This window comes from Ctenocephalides felis, unplaced genomic scaffold (genome assembly GCF_003426905.1).
Source record: "Ctenocephalides felis isolate EL2017-DRISC unplaced genomic scaffold, ASM342690v1 CF-g0.4_SCAFFOLD_03573, whole genome shotgun sequence".
Taxonomy (NCBI): Eukaryota; Metazoa; Arthropoda; class Insecta; order Siphonaptera; family Pulicidae; genus Ctenocephalides; species Ctenocephalides felis.
Window position 1 is genome coordinate 16,391,647 of NW_020539727.1, and position 19,177 is coordinate 16,410,823.

Genomic DNA, 19,177 nt, shown 5'->3' on the forward strand with positions numbered 1-19,177 from the left:
TATTTACACATATCGGGTAGTTCATGTAAACTTGCCTCAAGGCAAATACCAATACCAACTAGTTTTTTTATTATTTAGTCCATTCCTCAAATATTCTAGTTCTATCAAGATTCAGGAAATAAATATATCACCATATCAATTTTAAAAATCACAATTATTAAATCATTTTTTATCTGATTGTTCGAGCATTTACGTCAATACCATACAATTATGAAAATAATCAGTTGTTTTCATATCTTCTTCATTTTGTTACGTAAATGAAAAGCAAATTAATTTAATGCAAATATGGAAAATATGCGGATTTTCAGATTTTTTCGGTATATAAAATAAAATCCTGGTTCGAAACTGGTAATTTGCAATAATGTTCTTATGATAATTGAATAAAAATGATGAAAGCGTACCGAAGTTTGATTATGATTGAAAAAGTGGGTGTCATGATGTTTGTCATAATGTACTCCTAAACTGCTAAACCGATTTTAAATTTTATTGGTTCATCGTAAGCACTAATATCCAACTTAGGTTTAGGGTATAATAAAAATCTCATTTCATATTAGAAATATTAAAATTTAGAGACTTTAATTATTTTGACAGTTATGAATTTTTGATAAAATATTTTTTATTAAATTTATCTATTTTTTTTAAAGCACAGCGATACGTTTGTATGCTGTACTTAGAAATGAGTAAACTTGATTTTTGAAAAAAAAACAGTAAACTTTATGTGAAAAAGCAAATCCCATTTATGAACTTTCCCTAGGGTAAGTTTTAGTAATAGCAAAAAAATCAAAATGAATTTTTTGCAATCTTTACGTTTCAAGGGTTTTCTGAACATTTTGGCATACCTTCAAAAAAAAAAGATGTATGTGTGTGTGTGTGTGAGTGTATGATGTACTTAGAAATGAGTGAACTTAATTTTGAAAAAAAAAAACAAAAAATTTTATCTGAATATTTAACTTACCCTAGGTAAGTTCTAGTAATCGCAAAAAACACAATTGAATATTTTTGCAAATCTTCGTTTCAGAAGTTTCTGAACATTTCGGCATATCTTACAAAAAAGTTTGTGTGTGTATGTGTGTGTGTGCGTGCGTGTGTGTTTTTGTGCGGATATAATTTTTTGTCTACGATTTCGGGCGCACGGATCGACCGATTTGAATGATTGAAAAAACATTCTACTTCTATTAATGGGAAGACGTGCTTATTAGTTTATTCGTTAGACTGCGATGCGACGCGCACGCGCTTCGATATTTCGAGTCTAAAACAAAAGATTGCTTTGAAACGTTCAAATTTTTCAGTAAAATTTCAAAGTATAAAAAAATTTCAAAAAATCAAAAATATTAAAATTTTTCAAAAAGTCAATTTTTTTCTCAAAAATCTATTTTTTTTTCAAAATTCTCAAAAAATTTTAAAGATTTTTAAAATATTAATTTTCGGTAAGGAAGAGTTCCAGCAATTTGCCTGAAGCAAGCCACGATGCCATACACGACTAGTTTTTTTTATTATCTATTATAGAAGTCCGTTCGACTGCGATGCAGCGCGTACGCGCTTTGATATTTCGATTCAAAACAGTTGTGCAGCACGATTCCTTTGAAAATAATTCAAAATTTTCAGAAAATTTTAATGTATAAAAAAATTCAGAATATAAAAAAATCTAATTTTTCAAAAAATTCTTTTTTTTCTCAAAATTCTATTTTTTTTCAAAATTCTATTTTTTTTTCAAAATTCTCAAAAATTTTCAAAGGTTTTTTAAAAATTCTAATTTTGGTGCAATTTGCCTTTTACCACGATGCCATCCATACACCACTAGTTTTTTTATTATTCCATTACGAATGATTTGTCAAAACAAAAGTCTTTTGTAAATAAAGTGTTTTCATTTTGTAATAATTCAAAATATAATCGTAAATGTTAAAATACAAGATAAACAAATGTTTTAGTATGCAAACCGTTTTAAATCGCAAAAGAATGCATGAGTAATAAAAATTTTAATATTTATATTACATACTTTTTCTACGCATTATATATTTTAACGATTTCTTAACATGACTTTACACTTTGAATGAATTTTAAATGAGTGATTTAAATTTAAATACCAAAGTCAGTTTATTTTAAAAAGACACCACTAGTGGATTTTCACAAATATCCTATATCAATCAATTTTATTGCATGAATATCGACAATTGATTAATTCCATTAAAATTAGAACAAAATCTACCAATCATGTCGATACGATTCAATTTATGATAAGACAATGTAAAAAGAGTTACATTTCAATAAATTATCACAAAGTCGTCAATTTTATCTCGATCGTCTCGAAATATGCGACTAAGTTATCAATTTTTTATAAAAATATGTCGATAATTTTAAATTTTTATATTACAAAAGATATAAAATTTATTGTAATAATTAAATCGATGCAGATAATGCATAAAAAGGCAAATTGCATTTACACGTGTTTTAATTAATTACTATTGAAGAGTAGGATTAAAATGTTAATAATGATTTAGTACTATCTTAAATATTTAATAATATTAAATAATTTGTACCATAAAGATTTAACGTTAAAACTATGTAAAAATACTAATGAAATATATAAAAATAAATTGCAATTGCAATTGCAATTTTACATCAGAAATAAATTTTTATAATAATAAAAGTAATCAATTCTAAAATTAATTCTGAACATATATTATGAAACTTACCTTAAGGTTCAAATGCCACTTACACCTAGTTTATATATATAGATATTTTTAAGACCAATAAAAAAATATATGAAATATCAGATAAGATATTAATATTAAGCCTATAAATATATGATCTATCTTTTGCAAAAATAATTCCGTAATTTCGAAAAAAATCATGTAAATATCAGGAAGAAACTAATTATCTTAAGGTCAAATGCCACTTACACTGTTTTTTATATATTTTAAGATAGAAAAAATAAAATGAAATAAATATCACATAAGATTAAATATTAAATACAAGATAACATCAATATAAATTGCCTTTTTCAAAATAAGTCTGTGAATTTCCGAAAAAAATCATGTAAATTTATGTAAGAAATATAAATGATTTCAAGAAATGACTAATATTAATGATTGTTTAAAGGATGTTTAAACTAGTGGGGTGCGTGGCATCGTGCCTTAAGGCAAATTTCTGGAACTTCCCGTACCGTAATCAAAAATCTTGGTACGGAACCCAGAAAATTACACAAAATGTGTAAACATTATTAAAATCTCTATAAAATATCTGATAATTTGGTGTACATGAGTCCAATAATCATTTTGACCGCCAAATGATATTTTTTTAACTTTTTATATTGAGAGTCCATAATCGCTTGACCTACCTTCCCAAAAATTTAACTCAGTTCTTCATTTCGTCAATACAAGTAAAATGTTTTTTGAATTATTAAAATTAGACGCTCCGTTTCTCTTAAAAACTGAGTTACCGTTTTTAGCACTTTTTGCCCCGTATCTTCCGAACGGGTAGACCTGCCATCGCCAAAAACTAATCAGCACGTCTCCTTATCAATATGAATCGAATTGAATTATTTAAATCGGTTGATCGTGTTCCCGAAATCGTTGACAAAATTTGTATCCACACACACAACACATACATCTATTTTTTCAATATTCAGAAACCTTTGAACGTAAAGATATATAAAAATTTTCATTTTCGATTTTTTTGCGATTACTATAACTTGCCCAAGGGGAAGTTAATAAATTGCCTTTTGCAAAATAAGCTTGTGAATTTTGAAAAAAATCATGAAAATATCTGTAAGAAATATAAATAGATCCAAGAAATTGCTAATATTAATGATTGTTTGAAAAATGTTTAAAAAATAAAAACAATTTAAGAAACCAAATTAAAGAATAACAAACACTGAGTGATCATTTAAATTTAAAAAATATGATATTATTTAAGGGGAAATTTTTAAAATTTATTTATGGATCATGAGTCATAATAGATTTAATAAAGAATAATGTTCAATATTAATTAATGTTTTACAGAACAAATGATATCTTCTTCTAATACAAATACGGAACATAGTTATCTTCTTATACATAAAAATGGAGCTCGATATTATATTAGATTTGCTAAAACTCGAAAATGGCTGAACCGATTTGGCCACTTTTAGTCTTGAAATATTTGTGCCAATCCAGAGGTTGTGGAAAAAGTGAGGAGTTATTTCAAAACCTTGTAGAAACATTGCATTTTTAATAACAAATGTTTTCTGAGTGGTAAGTTATTAATTACCTTTGATCGATACCAAATTTAGATTCTGAATTTAAATAACATAAATAAAAAATATATAACCTAGAAAATGTTTATAAATACCAATGAGTATATAATTATACAAATGAGACCTATCAGAGCACCGTGTTTGAGAAAAATATGCCAAAAAGTGCATTTTAAAAAAGTAGATATTTTGAGTTTCTAGTAACACTTGCGGCCCGTTTACTAACGTTTTTGTGTCAAATGAAACTACTTACTACAATTCAATCATAATTAAATAATATTCACGTAAAACATCCTATTAAACGTAATTGAACATCATCTATCAAAAACGTTTGACATTTGACGTATTAGCCACCGTTCATTGTTTTATTCAAATTACGCTTCTACAAAAATTTTCAAATAAAAAATGTAAAGTTTCTACTATTTTGAACTAACATCTTGCCTTTCCGACAACCTACTGATTAGCACGAATTTTTAAAACTAAGACTGGCCAAATCGTTAGTCGTTTTCGAGTTTTAGCGGATCATTTTATCGTGATCTCCATTTTTATATAAGAAGATATATAATATTATTATTATCTGACCCTCATCTTGGCCACTCTGCCCTTCCTGGCAATTAACCGTGCTCCGGTTTGTCCTACCTAGAAGTCAGACGCGTGTGGGAGTCTTTCTCGCACGTGTGTGAATATATGTATGTGAATTGGTGTGAATTAGTGTGAATAGTGTGAATCTGTATATACATTTTAGCATGAATAAGTGTGTATACCTGAACACAAGGAGCCAAACGGTAAAAACTGTCGGTTTTAACGTCATAATTCAAAAAGGACAATATGAACAGTTGTGCACAACTAAATATCATAAACGATATCTACATCCTAAATTTCGAAAGAAAATTTTTGGTTTCGCAAAAAAAATTTGATTTGCAAATTTCACGTTTACTCGACGATTCAAGGCATTTTGAATCGAATGAGATCAAATTTCATAATAAAGTGAAAAAATAGAAACGTGCGAAATTTTTTTGTTCACTTTTTAGCCAAAAATCTTCATTCGATTTTTAAAAATCAAAACTTCCAATGATAACATTTGGAAGTCGTGCTGATTAGTTTTCGACAAAGATTTTTGAAATTTAATATTCAATTTTTCTTTCAACGATTTTAATGATTTTTTTATGGCGATATTGTACCTTGTCTTAATAAACTTTACCAAAATATTATTTATTCTTTTATTTATTTATTTATTTTACAATCCGTCGGTATAATAATATTATAATAAAGCTCAAGTCAACATTTTGCAGATTTAATATAACTTAACTATTAGCTATTTTATTACTTACTTATTTATTATTTAATTTATTTACTATAAACTTATTTATATTTAGTTAATTTTTAATTATTAACTTCTCGTAGGGTAAGTTATTGTAATGGGCCAATATATTTACATATATTATATTATAAGTCTGTTTGAAAGATATCAACTAGAAATTCAATTGGGCGAAAGCAAAAATTTTATTTTCGTAATAACTATTGAAAATTTTATCTAAACAACTGAATCTCAATTATTATTATTAATTATTATTAATTATTATTCATTAATTTGATAATTTACGCCCATCGCTCAGGGTAGTTTAGGCAACTTGCCTTAAGGCAAAGTAACACTTACACCTATATCCTGTAATTTATTTAATGTACTTCTTTCTTCACAATAATAATACTGATACTGAACACAAACAAAAACAAACTAGTGGTGTATGGCATCGTACCTTAAGGCAAATTGCTGAACTTCCCGTACTGCAATTTAAAATTTTAAAATAAACTAGTGGGGCGCATGGCATCGCGCTTTAAGGCAAATTGCTGGAACTTCCCGTACCAATTTTTTTCTTTAAAAAAGATTAACATTTTTGAAAAAAAAAATACTCTGAAAAACTAGATTTTTGAGAAACTATAAGTTTTTGACAAAAATTTACTTTTGTTTGAAAAAAAAAAAGACTTTTTTGAAGAAAAGTGTATTTTAAAATATTTTGGAATTCTGAACTTTTTTTTTCAAAGCAATCGTACTGCTTTAACTGCATAGAGACGAAATATCGAAGCGCGTAAGCGCCGCTTCGACGTCTAACGCGTAAACATTGGTACGGAACCCATAGGAATGTATACAAAATTTATACTTATTGTTAAAATCTCTATAAAATATCTGATAATTTGATGTGCATATGTCTAATGATTATTTTTGACCGCCAGATGGCATTTTTTTTACTTTTTTTACTAGATCTCCGAAAACGTTAGACCTGCCTTCATGAAAATTTGATCACGTCTTTATCTTGTCAATACAAGTAAAATGTTTTTTGAATTATTCAAATCGGACGCTTCGTTCTCTTAAAAACTGAGTTACCGTTTTTGGCACTTTTTGCCCCATATTTTCAAAACGGTTAGACCTGCCTTCGTCAAAAACTAATCAGCGCGTCTCCTCATCAATACGAATCAAATGTTTTTGAATTATTCAAATCGCTTCACCCGTGTTTCCGAAATCGCCGACGAAAATTTGCATCCGCACACACACACATACACGCGCGCGCACACACACGCACACATACATCCATTTTTTCTAAGGTATGCCAAAATTTTCAGAAACCTTTGAAACGTAAAGATATATAAAAATTTTCATTTTCGATTTTTTGCGATTACTATAACTTACCCTACGGGAAGTTAAAAATTAGATATTTTTGCAAATTTTGAATTTTTTTGAACATTTTTGAAAATTTGAAATATTTGAATATTGAAAAAATTCAAAAAATGCCTTTCTTGAGAATGCAGATATTTTTGGAAAACTAAAATTTTAGGATTTTTTTATAATTTCGAAAATTTTGAAGTTTCTTGAAAGTGTTTGATACCCATTCATATCGGTCGATTTGAATTAAAAGATACCTATGTCATTTTCTTGACTTTTGTTCTGGATCCCCTAAACCGCTGGACCTGACTTTCCAAATTGTAATAAATTCTTCATTTCGTCAAGACATGTGCAATATTTTTTGAATCAATCAAATCGGTGCTTCGTTCTCTCAGAACCTCGATTTCTATTTTCTGCACTCTTCGCTCTTTATCTCCAAAACGGCTGGACCTGCCTTTGCCAAAATCTAATGGAACCTCCCGTACCGTAACGAAATATTCGAGAAATTTTAAAAGTTTTCAAATATATTATTACAAATACTGTGACTTTCATTATTTTTGCTATCTTGTTTGTTATATCTGAGCAAATCAAATGTAAAACATAAATCATAAATCAATTTTATCTCCAGAACATTAACAATCGTCATTTCATTTCGAATTCAAATTAAAAAAAAAATAGTTGCCTAATTAATTTAAACAAAATTGAATTGAAGTGCTTCCGTCTAAACGCATTTGCAAATAATTCTGTGCGACATTTTCACTTATACTGTGCTTAGCTTGGCGGCATTTTCGCATTTTTCAATAGTTTTCACAAAATTGGGAAAAGTGTTCGTTCTCCAGTTCATAAACTGTCCAAACGCACTCGGGTAAACATTTGTACAAGAGTGGCGCTTAGACTGTGCTTAGCCCGTGTCATTTTTTAATCCAAAATTACAAAAATATTATGTAGAAAATAAAAAAAGATGTAATAATTTCTTATCACCAAAAGAAATTGTTTTGTCAATACAACACACACACATGCACATCCATTTTTTCTGAGGTATGCCAGTAAAATGTTCAGAAACCTTCAAAACGTCGAGAAATGCAAAAATTTTCATTTTCGATTTTTGACCCATTACTATAACTACTCTATGGAAGTTAATAATACAAATGCAACCCCATGTGTCTTTTACCAATGTGACCCCCTTTTCAATGTAGCCTCGTCCGCCACTGCTCCTCTCGAAAATCTACTTTTAACTCGGCGTCGTCTCCGATACGAAATCAGTTGAACACCGATCGCTTTGCGAAGCACAACCGTCGCCTTTTAAAATCAATTTTTTTACGATACAAACTTTTAAAAAAAGTAAAAAAAATCTCGTCAAAAAACGACAAATTAGAAACTGCTCTACCACCAAACGCTAAAAAATGGCCGCTCAACGCAACAACTCGATCGTGAATAAAAACCGTCAACAAATCACTAAAACGTGATCGGAAGGGAAAAATAATAATAAATACATTATTATTAATAATAAATAAATAAATAAATAATTCTTTATCAGTCGTAATAATAGTTAAGGCAATTCCAAGTGCAAAAGTGATAAAATAAAAATTTTCTTACAAGTGCATTTTATTTTCTAACTGCAGTATTTGTGTTAAATAAAATTTTAGTCTGTGATAAGTAAAATTTTTACAAAAGGCAATATTATTCTGTGATCTTTTATTTTTTTTGTATATATATATAATTTTTTTTTGTTGGGTAAATTTTTTTTTTTGAGAATTTTTGACCATGGGTTCCGGTACGGGGTCACCTTTGGAAAATGGTAACAAGGTTGTTAAGGATGCACCTGTCGATAGACCTGAAGGTAAAAAATTTAAAATTTTGTAAAAAATAGTGTTTAAAAATGATTTTGAGTGTATTGTATGTGGGACCCTACATTTTTGAATTTTTGAAAAATTCGAAATTCGAAATTTTTCTGGTGTTGCCTAAAAGTTTCGGTCATAAATTTGAATATTATATAATATAAATGTTGATGTTTTTTCATTGATTTGAACGTATCTAAAATATTTTAAAACATAATAAATTTATTTTTATTACCTTTTAATGACTTGTAACAACTATTAGAATTAATGATCTGTGATGAATCAATTCTAATTAGAATTGTATTATTAAAAATTTATGGTAAACAAATTTGTTTTGCGATTTTTTTGCACTTATGGAACAAGTTGCAAATTTGTTTCTTTAATAGTAATATCAATTATTAAAATATTATTAGTATAATAGAAATATTTCAATTATTTATACAAATTGCTTTTACAATAAATTATCTGATGTTTTGCAATAAAATTAATTTAAATTAAATTAAATTAATTATTATTCTAAAAAATCTCCAAAAGAAAGTTTCTCTAGTACAAATTGTACTTGTATTTTAATTAGTGTTTATGTTAATTTTAAAATTGTTTAAATTTTATTTTTTTAACTAAGGAAATATTATTGTCATTAGATAATTTGTTAAAAAAAACGAGTTTCAGACGAGAAAAATGTTTTAATTAACTTTTTTGTGTAAATTATAGTTCAAAATTGTATTTTTTACGCATTTATTTATTTTGGGACCTATTTTTGTCTGATAATCTCATTATAATTTAAAATTATTTTAAATAATAACAATTTAGCATAATTTTATTTCTAACAGAAACATCAATTATTTATACAAATTACTTTTACAAGAATATTTCTGATGTCTTTCAATTATAATAATAATTATTCTGAAAAATCTCCAAAAGAAAGTTTTTCTGGTTCAAAAACAATTTGTACTTATTTGTACTGTTAGAATTGTATTATTTAAAATTTATGGTTTAAAAAAAATTGCAAGGAGTTGCAAATTTATTTCTTTAATTTTTATGTATAACAGCAATATCTATTATTTATACAAATCACTTTTATAATAAATTTTCTGATGTTTTGCAATAAAATTAATAATTAGTTTGTAAAATTTCCACAAGAAAGTTTTTCTGGTCCAAGTGCAAATTGTACTTGTATTTTAATCAGTTTTTATTTTAATTTTGTTTAAATTTTAATTTTACAAAATAGAATATATTAATTAATGAAATATTGAATATTTTTTTGGAAAAAAAACACTTTCAGTTGAAAAAACACAAAATTTTAATTAAATCTTTTTGTGTTAATTAGTTTAAAATTGTAGTTTTTACATTGTACAATTGTATTTTACTTCTATTAATTTTCTTCTCAAATTAAAATTAATAATCATTTTAAATGTTATTATGACTATAATAATTATATTAACAATTCAACATATATTATTTTAGCATAATTTAAAGATTTTTTTGTCGAACATTTAATGGCGCCAAAATTTTAATTTAATCTTTGTCGAAAGTTTGTTGGGGAAATAAAATATTTATATTAGAAAAAATAAAGGAAAATAATCACAAAAATTATTTCGAGGTGGTGTAGATTTTTTGTTTGGTTGAAAATATTTAGTTTAATTTATTAATATATTTAAATTTTAATTTAATTTAATACTATAAAAGAGTGAATTGTGATAAAAATACTATTTCTTGACTCATCAAGTATTAAATTAATATAGGGTCAACAAAGTTAAGAAATAATTATCAAAGGGTCATGTCAGTCATTTAGTGTGACCTAAAAAATTGCTCAAATTTTTGCAAAAAAAATTTTTCTTTGTAAATAAAATTCGTAAAATAAAGTTACCACCAGTGGTAATATTCCAATTGTTTGACCAAATAAATTATTTAAAAATTTACAATACTTTAGGGAAAAATTATAGTTTTACCATACCAATAGTAGTTTTTTTTTGCATTTCGCCAGTTTACAATGTAATTTCTATTATACAATTATCGCTAAGAATTTTTGTGACGAAAGTTTTGTTGTCGAATGACAATAATATTTAAAAATCCATTTGCATGTGTACGCACTCTTGAATTAACAAACAAAACAAAACATTAGATTCTTCAATCGAATTTTTGAGTCGAATTTTATTGACATATTTAGAAGTATAAGAAAAATTCCAATAATATCTATATAAAGGAAAAGATATAAGATTTTGTTACAAAATATTTATTTTTGCTTTAATAAAATTAGATTTAATGTTACAATTAAACAGCAAATAACCTCATTCAACCAAAGGTTCAGACTAATAAATTTATAATATTTTTTTGATAGAAATAATGAAAAAAAAGTGAAAATCTTACTTGAAACTTCTAAGTTTCTTATCATATTATCATCAAAATTTACCAGTTCCTTAGTTTAGATTCTTAACAGAATTTTATGAGTTTTTTAGGAGATTCTTACAAGCTTTATTAGATTCTTTTATTTTTTATTCTATAAAACTTTTTCGATGTTTTTAATATAATGTTTTTCATGTTGTTTCCACGTGCAAATGTTATGTAAACAATTTTTATGAACAAAATTCGAGTTGTATTTCGTTTCCTTTTAACATTAATTAAGACATTTGTATTAATTTATGTATGGAACTTGTATTAATTAGCTTATAAATTAATTCACGTTGTTATGTCATATATACATATATATATATATATATATATATATATATATATACATATAAATAATTTTAAATATCTGACCACGTGCTCTCGTATTTTTTATTTACTTCCTAGTATTCACTTTTATTTTTCAAATTTTATATAAAAAGTTCCAGTAATTTGCCTTAAGGCACGATGCCAAACACCACTAGTTTCTGAAAATATATCTTGATTGTAATTTATATTCTTTATCAATTCTTGTAATTTAAAATTCTCAATAAAATATTGATTTTTTTATAGTAATTTATAGAATTTTTGTTAGATTTTTGCATTGCTTGTTTTAAGTGTTCGATTCTATCGTTCAATTTCTCACACTTAAATTTTTTCGTTTCAATTTTTTTTATTAACTTCCGTAGGGTAAGTTATAGCAATCGCAAAAAAATCGAAAATGAAAATGTTTATATATATTTACGTTTCAGAGGTTTCTGAAAATTTTGGTATACCTTAGAAAACATGGATGTATGTGTGTGTATGTGTGCGGATACAAATTTTCTTCGACGATTTTGGGAACACGGATGAAGCGATTTGAATAATTCAAAAAACATTCGATTCGTATTGATAAGATGAAAAACTTATTCAATTTTTGGAAAGGCAGGTCTAGCGGTTATGGACTCTCAATAAAAATAAATTAAAAAAATGTCATTTGGCGGTCAAAATTGTTTATTAGACATATGTACATCAAATTATCATATATTTTTTAGAGATTTTAATAATGTGTACACATTTTGTGTAATTTTTTTTGGGTTCCATACCAAGGTTTTTTATTACGGTACTAGAAGTTCCAACAATTTGGCGCGATGCCATGCACCCCACTAGTTTGAAAATTTAGTCAACTGATTATCTACTAAAATTAAAATTTATATTTTCCTAAATGAATTAACAAGTGAACGAAAAATTATGTCTTTATCTTCTCTAAATTTTACTACCTTTTCCTTCACTGTCAGTATCCAAATCCACTTTTTTGACGTCAATATCGAAGGAATTCTCGATTTTTTTGCCATAATAAACTTATTTCTTTGCCGAATCACGAAAGATGTCCAAAAAGACGAATGTCGATTTTTAAAAACCTGTCGATCGTTGGACATGGACAACATCATCATGGTCATGGTCATGGTCATTATTGATTTTTTATTATTTTTGGATAAAATAAAAGTAAAATGCGTATCAAGAAGCTGATATTGTTATTCCCCTAAATGAGGAATGGATTTAGGTCTTCACTCCTGTTTGTTTACTGATGGCTATAGTTTTTTTTTCATGATATTACACATTAGTATACAAACTAAGATGGCATTTAAGTAAAAATAAATACATCATATAACAATTTTGAATAATGTCCATTAGTAATATGGTAGCACTCACGATGCACACATTTATTAGTGTCGACCGCTATACACATATATATATAATGATAAATTATAAATTATATATTAATAATAGCATTAAAATGTGTATAATATTTAAAAACGATAATGAAATTAAAGTCCTACTTCAAATATGTCATGATCGGTTTGCCATTGTAATTAGCATTTAGAAATGAACCTTCATTAGAGATATGAAGTAATTGCAGATTAATAAATTCTATACTATTCGTTCACACAGTGGATTATTAGAACTTCATTTAATTAAAATCAACATACATTAATTGACTGCTTGTATTTTTTTTACTCTATCGCTGACGATATAATCTCATTCTGTGAACAGCTATAATATCTGTCTTGCCTAAAAATTATTTTCCATATTAATAACTTCAAAGATTTATAAAAACTACGAATAATATAGAAATAGTCTCTAATCAACAAACTTACGTTTAGTACACGGCACAAATGTTTTATTTTTTTTTTATTATTTTCAAGGAATATGGTAAAATATTCTTCTGATTCAGGCATTTTTAATTAAATCAAGATTTGTACTACGATGTAATTTTAAAATGTTTATTTATCTATGCCGATTTCTTTGTTGATAACGATACTCATACAACGTTGATTTCGGTACCCATACAATGACAGATCTCCTATATTCACATACACGACGACTAATCACAATCGACCCGTATTGAAATGATATCATCGAGAGCGAATGACAAATCATTGGCACTCGACTCTTATCTTATTTGATCTGCCGTAACGCACTTCCGTTGCATTTGTACGGATTCGCACCCTAGTTGCGCCTAAAGAAGTAATATAGAAATTATTTCTAATCAATTAACTTACGTTTAGTACATACGGCTCAAATGTTTAATTTGTTTTATTATTTTCAAGGGACAGGGTAAAATATTTTTCTGATTCAAAAGAACTTAGTTTTGGAGTATTTAAAAATATATCAAGCTTTCCCCTAATTGTTAAGAAATTTTTCATCATAAAATATGATTTGTTTTATAAATTTTATTACTTGTCATTTTATTAAAATCTGCGCATGATCACCTCATGATCATGATAATCTATCTAAACCGTCAATGCAAAATTCTCAATTTCAATTTAAAATTTGCTTTCGATAAATAATAAATTTGCAGCCCGAATCAGCTGCAACAAAGTCAAAAGTTCAAAATGTCAAAATCCGTTGACATCCGTTTTAGTTGATATCAATTTTCTTATCGTCATCTAAAAATGGAAATAGAAAAGGAATTAAATTTAAATCAGAAATAATAATTAAATTAATTGTATTAATCTTAGTTATAAATGTAATGATTTAGGTACTCGACGTACCAAGTCATTCCGAATCGTTTGACACTAGCACTGGCACACTAAATGACGTAAAATTTGTATGTAGTCTTTTATGGACGTTTTTTCAAAATTCATGGACCGATTTTAGAAATTTAACCCTTTCCACTCGCAAATTCCGAGATAAATGAATTTTGCCGCCGGAGTGGCGGCATCCGAGGGGAAAGGGTTAAAAACCATTTCATGAAACTTGATAAAAAAGAATCATCTCAGAAAATGCAAAATGTTTCGTCAACATTTTAGCCAAAAATCCTGAACCGATTCTAGAAATTGGAAAACCATTCGAAAAAAAAATTAGAATTTATTTATATATGCTTACTCGACGTACCAAGTCATTCTGAATCGTTTGACACTAATACTGGTTAAATGACGTTTGTGTATGTAGTAAAATTTGTATGTAGTCTTTTGTGGACGTTTTCTTAAAAACTGCTAGACCGATTGTAGAAATTTAACCCTTTCCACTCTCCGAGATTTATATGAATTGTGCTGCCGGAGCGGTGGCATCCGGTCGGAAAAGATTAAAAACTTTTTCATGAAACTCGATAAAACAGAATCATTTTAAAAAGTGCAAACATTTTAGCCAAAAATTCAAAAAAATATATATAAATTATTTAATAACATATAAAATTAGTAATAATCTGCCGAGCCATTTCTTTGAAATTAATTATAGAATTTTAATGATACTTTTCATAATATTCGTAGGCTTGTTGGTTTATCTATAAAAATTCATTTAACTTTAGAATATTATATGTTAACCCTTCGCACTCGGATGCGTTAAAATATTTACACAATTATATATTTTAACTTCCAGAAGGAAAAATTTTAAATTGCGCATAAATTAATAATTTTTGTAGGCAATTTTATATACTTTTTAATAATATATTACAATATAAATGTATATGAACAAATTTTATCAGAATAATACTCAATATAAAAAAATGTACCGAATAAAACCCTTAACAGAAAACTAAAGTTAGAATTTCGCATATTTTTTTTATAAAATTTTGTTAGAAAAAATATTAAACGTTATATAAGAGTTAGTAGAAAATTTATATAAATCTCGTAATTCTCGAGTAAAAAGGGTTAATATAATTAGATACACTAGATATTTAGAAAATTAATTTAACAATTAAAATATAAAAAATATTAAAAAAATGCTATATATAACTTATTCTCTACTACTATTTCATCATTATAATTTATTTAGATGTTCGAAAATATACGTGAATTTTTTTGTAATTACTAATATTATATAATATTATTTATTTTGCAAGTTGCGTATATATTTCATAATTTAAAAAGTATAAACGATTTCTCTTTCTGCAAAATATTTTTTCGCAATTTCAAGTGCCAGTCGCAATTACGCACAAAAAACTAATTTAAATTTACAGATTTTAGAATTAAAAATACAATTTGTAGTACATGTGTTATTTATCTTAAATCGGATTTTCTGACCAAAACTTTTTTTTTCTAAAAATTAATAAAGTGTAATGTTATTTGATAAATTTAATAAGCAAAAAAATAATGAAAATAGACAAATGTTACTAATAAAAATACCATTTATAGTATAGGTGTAATTTATCTAAAATCGGATTTTCTGGCCAAAACTTTTTTTTCTAAAAATTAATAAAGTGTAATGCTAATTAATAAATTTAATGACCAATAAAATAAAATATACCTTGAAACAATATATCTATTTTAAATTCATGAATGAAAAATCACATTTTAGTGTAAATATATTTCAGAATTAAAAATATTTATGCAAAAACTTAAAATAATTAATATTAAAAAATTGTATATTTTTATTTTTCAGCCTTGATATAAAATTATATGTATTCTAAATAACTAACTTCTTTAAATTTATTTCAACTTTGTACATTATTTGCTCATTTGCAAAATTTTCAAACAGAATCTTGATATATTTATTACTTTGCAAAAAATTATAAATAATGCATGTAGATTAACAACAAAAAGTAAATCTAGTTTTCCATGGAACATATTTAAAATATGTAAAGTTTTTGTAATATTTGTTAAAAAAAATTATTGTAACGGCTTCCGCCGTTCTAAAAATAACCAACACTAGTTTGTACTAGATTGAAAAGTAAATGGAGATCAAATTTAATTGTTAAATAAACTAAATGTTAATTTTTATATTTTATATTACTATATTTATTATGAAAAAACGTACTAATCTTTACATTAATAATAGTTTCTGATTTTCACAAGTTTATCAGGTTTTCAAACGTTTTTCTAGAAACAGAATTGTTGCGTCCAAAATTTTTAATTTAACTAGGTATAATTTTTTTTATTTTTGGTTAAAATTTGTTAGTCAGGTATCGAGATATTTTTTAAGTAAAATCTATTATTTTGCAAATTTTTATGCATTTATATAATTCTTTATTTTTGACAAATAAATTTACAAAATTGGTTACCCTGACATGCGTGCAAAATCACTTCTATTGTCTTATTTTTTTTACAAAAGAACATAGACAATCAATCATTTTTTTATTTTTATATTTATCATATTGCTTACCAAATTTTTTTTATTCATATAATTCTTTATTTTTGGCAAATAAATTTACAAAATTGGTGACCCCGACATGGGTACTAAATCACCTTTTTTACATCTTTTTTCGCAAAAGAACATAGACAATCACCGCACTTTTTTATATTTATATTTATATCGACTAATAGTTATGCATTTATATAATTCTTTATTTTTGGCAAATAAATTTACAAAATTGGTGACCCCGACATGGGTATCAAATCACCTTTTTCACATCTTTTTTTGAAAAAGAACATAGGCAATCAACGCGCTTTTTTATATTTATATCAATATAGACTAAAAGTTATGCATTAATATAATTCTTTATTTTTGGCAAATAAATTTACAAAATTGGTGACCCCAACATGGGTATCTAATCACCTTTTTTACATCTTATTTGCAAAAAACATAGAGAATCAACCCACTTTTTATATTTACATTTATATCGACTAATGGTTTCCTCTAATTAGTGTTTTATTAGTTATCAGTATTAAGTCATGAGTTAAGTATATAAATATTCTTAGGAAAAATCTACTTAGTCATGTTAAATGTTTAAATTTTATTATTTAAACAGAAAAAACGTGTCGGTTTCATATTCAATTCGTTTCTCATTTGTTACATTGTCATTATTGCTAAATTTAAACATGGTACGATGAGTAATTTCGTATTTAAACATAGATAGAGAGCTGGTGACTCTGGTGGAAAAATAAATTTATAGAAAAAATTATCGAATGAATGAAATAGTTAGGTAAAAGATAAAATTCTAACACCAAAACATATGTATATATTTTTAAGTAAAGTAAAACTAGCTATGAAATTATTAATCTAACAGTTATAATACTAGTATTTTAACCCTTTCCACTCGCAAATTGCGTGATTTATATGTATTTTGCCGCCGGAGCGACGGCATCCCAGTGGAAAGGGTTAAATTTTAAATTTAATTCTACGAAAACTATTAACAATAATAACAGTAACTATATTTGCTATATTGTTGTTTAGTTTAAAATTAAATGTTAATTTCATATAAATTATTAAATTTTTGACTATTTTAGATAAAAAGTTCAAAAGTTACTAACATATAGTAAAATGAAGCACGAAAAAAATCCTAGTACAGAACTTCAGTATTCATAGTATATTAATAGACTAAAAAAAATGATTTTTATTATCAAAATTTGTATAAAACTACTTTTGCGTTCATTTTTGTTCCCAGCTCTCTCTCTATTGCTCTTTGTTACGTTTGAATAAAAGAAGAGCTGATAGTTTTTTTATTATTCAATTTTAATATTTAGCGTCGATTTAAAAGTATATAGAGTTGAGGTAAAGCATTTTGGTGTTAAAAAATTCTATAGATTATTCTATTTAGAATAAATTTGTCTTACACTATAATTAAGAAAATTTTACCGTTTACAATATATAAATGGTTTTAGGAATAAGTGTACTTTGGAATAATTATTCAGTTTCAAATGCGATTTTAAAGTATATCGAGTTGCTGTAGGACTTCATGATAATAGAAAATATGATACATTGTTTAATTTTAAACAAACTTGCTTAATATTTCATTTAATTTAGACAAATAATTTAGAAGTTATAAGAGCTATAATAAAAGAGTTGAAAGGGTTTATAAATGCATGAAAAATCGTGGACTCGATTTTTTTCTGACTGAAAACATTCTCAGAATATAGATTAGTTTTAATTGCGATTTTAAAGTATACGGAGTTGCTGTAGAATAATATGGTATTGATAAATATTAGAAATTATTGAATTTTGAATAAATTTGTGGAATATTTCATTTAATTTCGATAAACAATTTAGAAGTTACAAGAGCTATAATAAAAAATGTCATTTAATTCGGTACAAATGTACTTTTAAAAATTCACTTCAATTTGGTGCAAATGTACTTTTAGTACTCTAAGAATATTTACCAAGTTTCAATTGTAATTTTAAAGTATACCGAGTTGCTGTAGAGTTTTATAATGTTGGGAAATAATATATATTATTCAATTTTGAACAAATTTTCTTAATATATCATTCAAGTTATTTAAATAATTCAGAAGTTACAAAAGATATAATATAATGAATAAATGCATGAAACACTACTAATAACAATTACGTACTCAGTTACAATTGTGATTTTAAGGTAGCATCATGATCTATGAAAATACTCTATATTATTTAATTTTAAATAAATTTGCCTGATATTTTATTTAATTTAGACAAATAATTTAGAAGTTACAAGAGCTATAATAAAAAGTTGTCGTTTAATTCACTTCAATGGGGAACAAATGTACTTTTAATACCCTCAGAATTTTTACCTAGTTTCAATTACGATTTTAAAGTATACCAAGTTGCTGTAGAGCATTATGATCTAAGGAAATACTATAAATTGTGTAATTTTGAACAAATTTGCTGATTATTTCATTTAATTTAGACAAACAATTTAGAAGTTACAAGAACTATAATAAAACATTG

General features: G+C 25.8%; 1 protein-coding gene across 2 annotated transcripts in view; it reads left to right on the forward strand.

The window, feature by feature from the left end:
* LOC113389348 (putative inorganic phosphate cotransporter) overlaps window positions 1–19,177 on the forward strand; it is a 228,131-nt gene that overhangs the window by 119,838 nt on the left and 89,116 nt on the right. The window contains exon 1 of one of the 2 annotated variants that reach the window (XM_026626402.1): window positions 8,603–8,730. The exons of the other annotated variant lie outside the window; for it this stretch is intronic. Coding sequence (XP_026482187.1) covers window positions 8,655–8,730 — 76 coding nt within the window. The 5' untranslated portion in view covers window positions 8,603–8,654. Of the gene's footprint in view, window positions 1–8,602; window positions 8,731–19,177 lie in introns of those variants that run through there. 2 annotated transcript variants of the gene reach the window in all.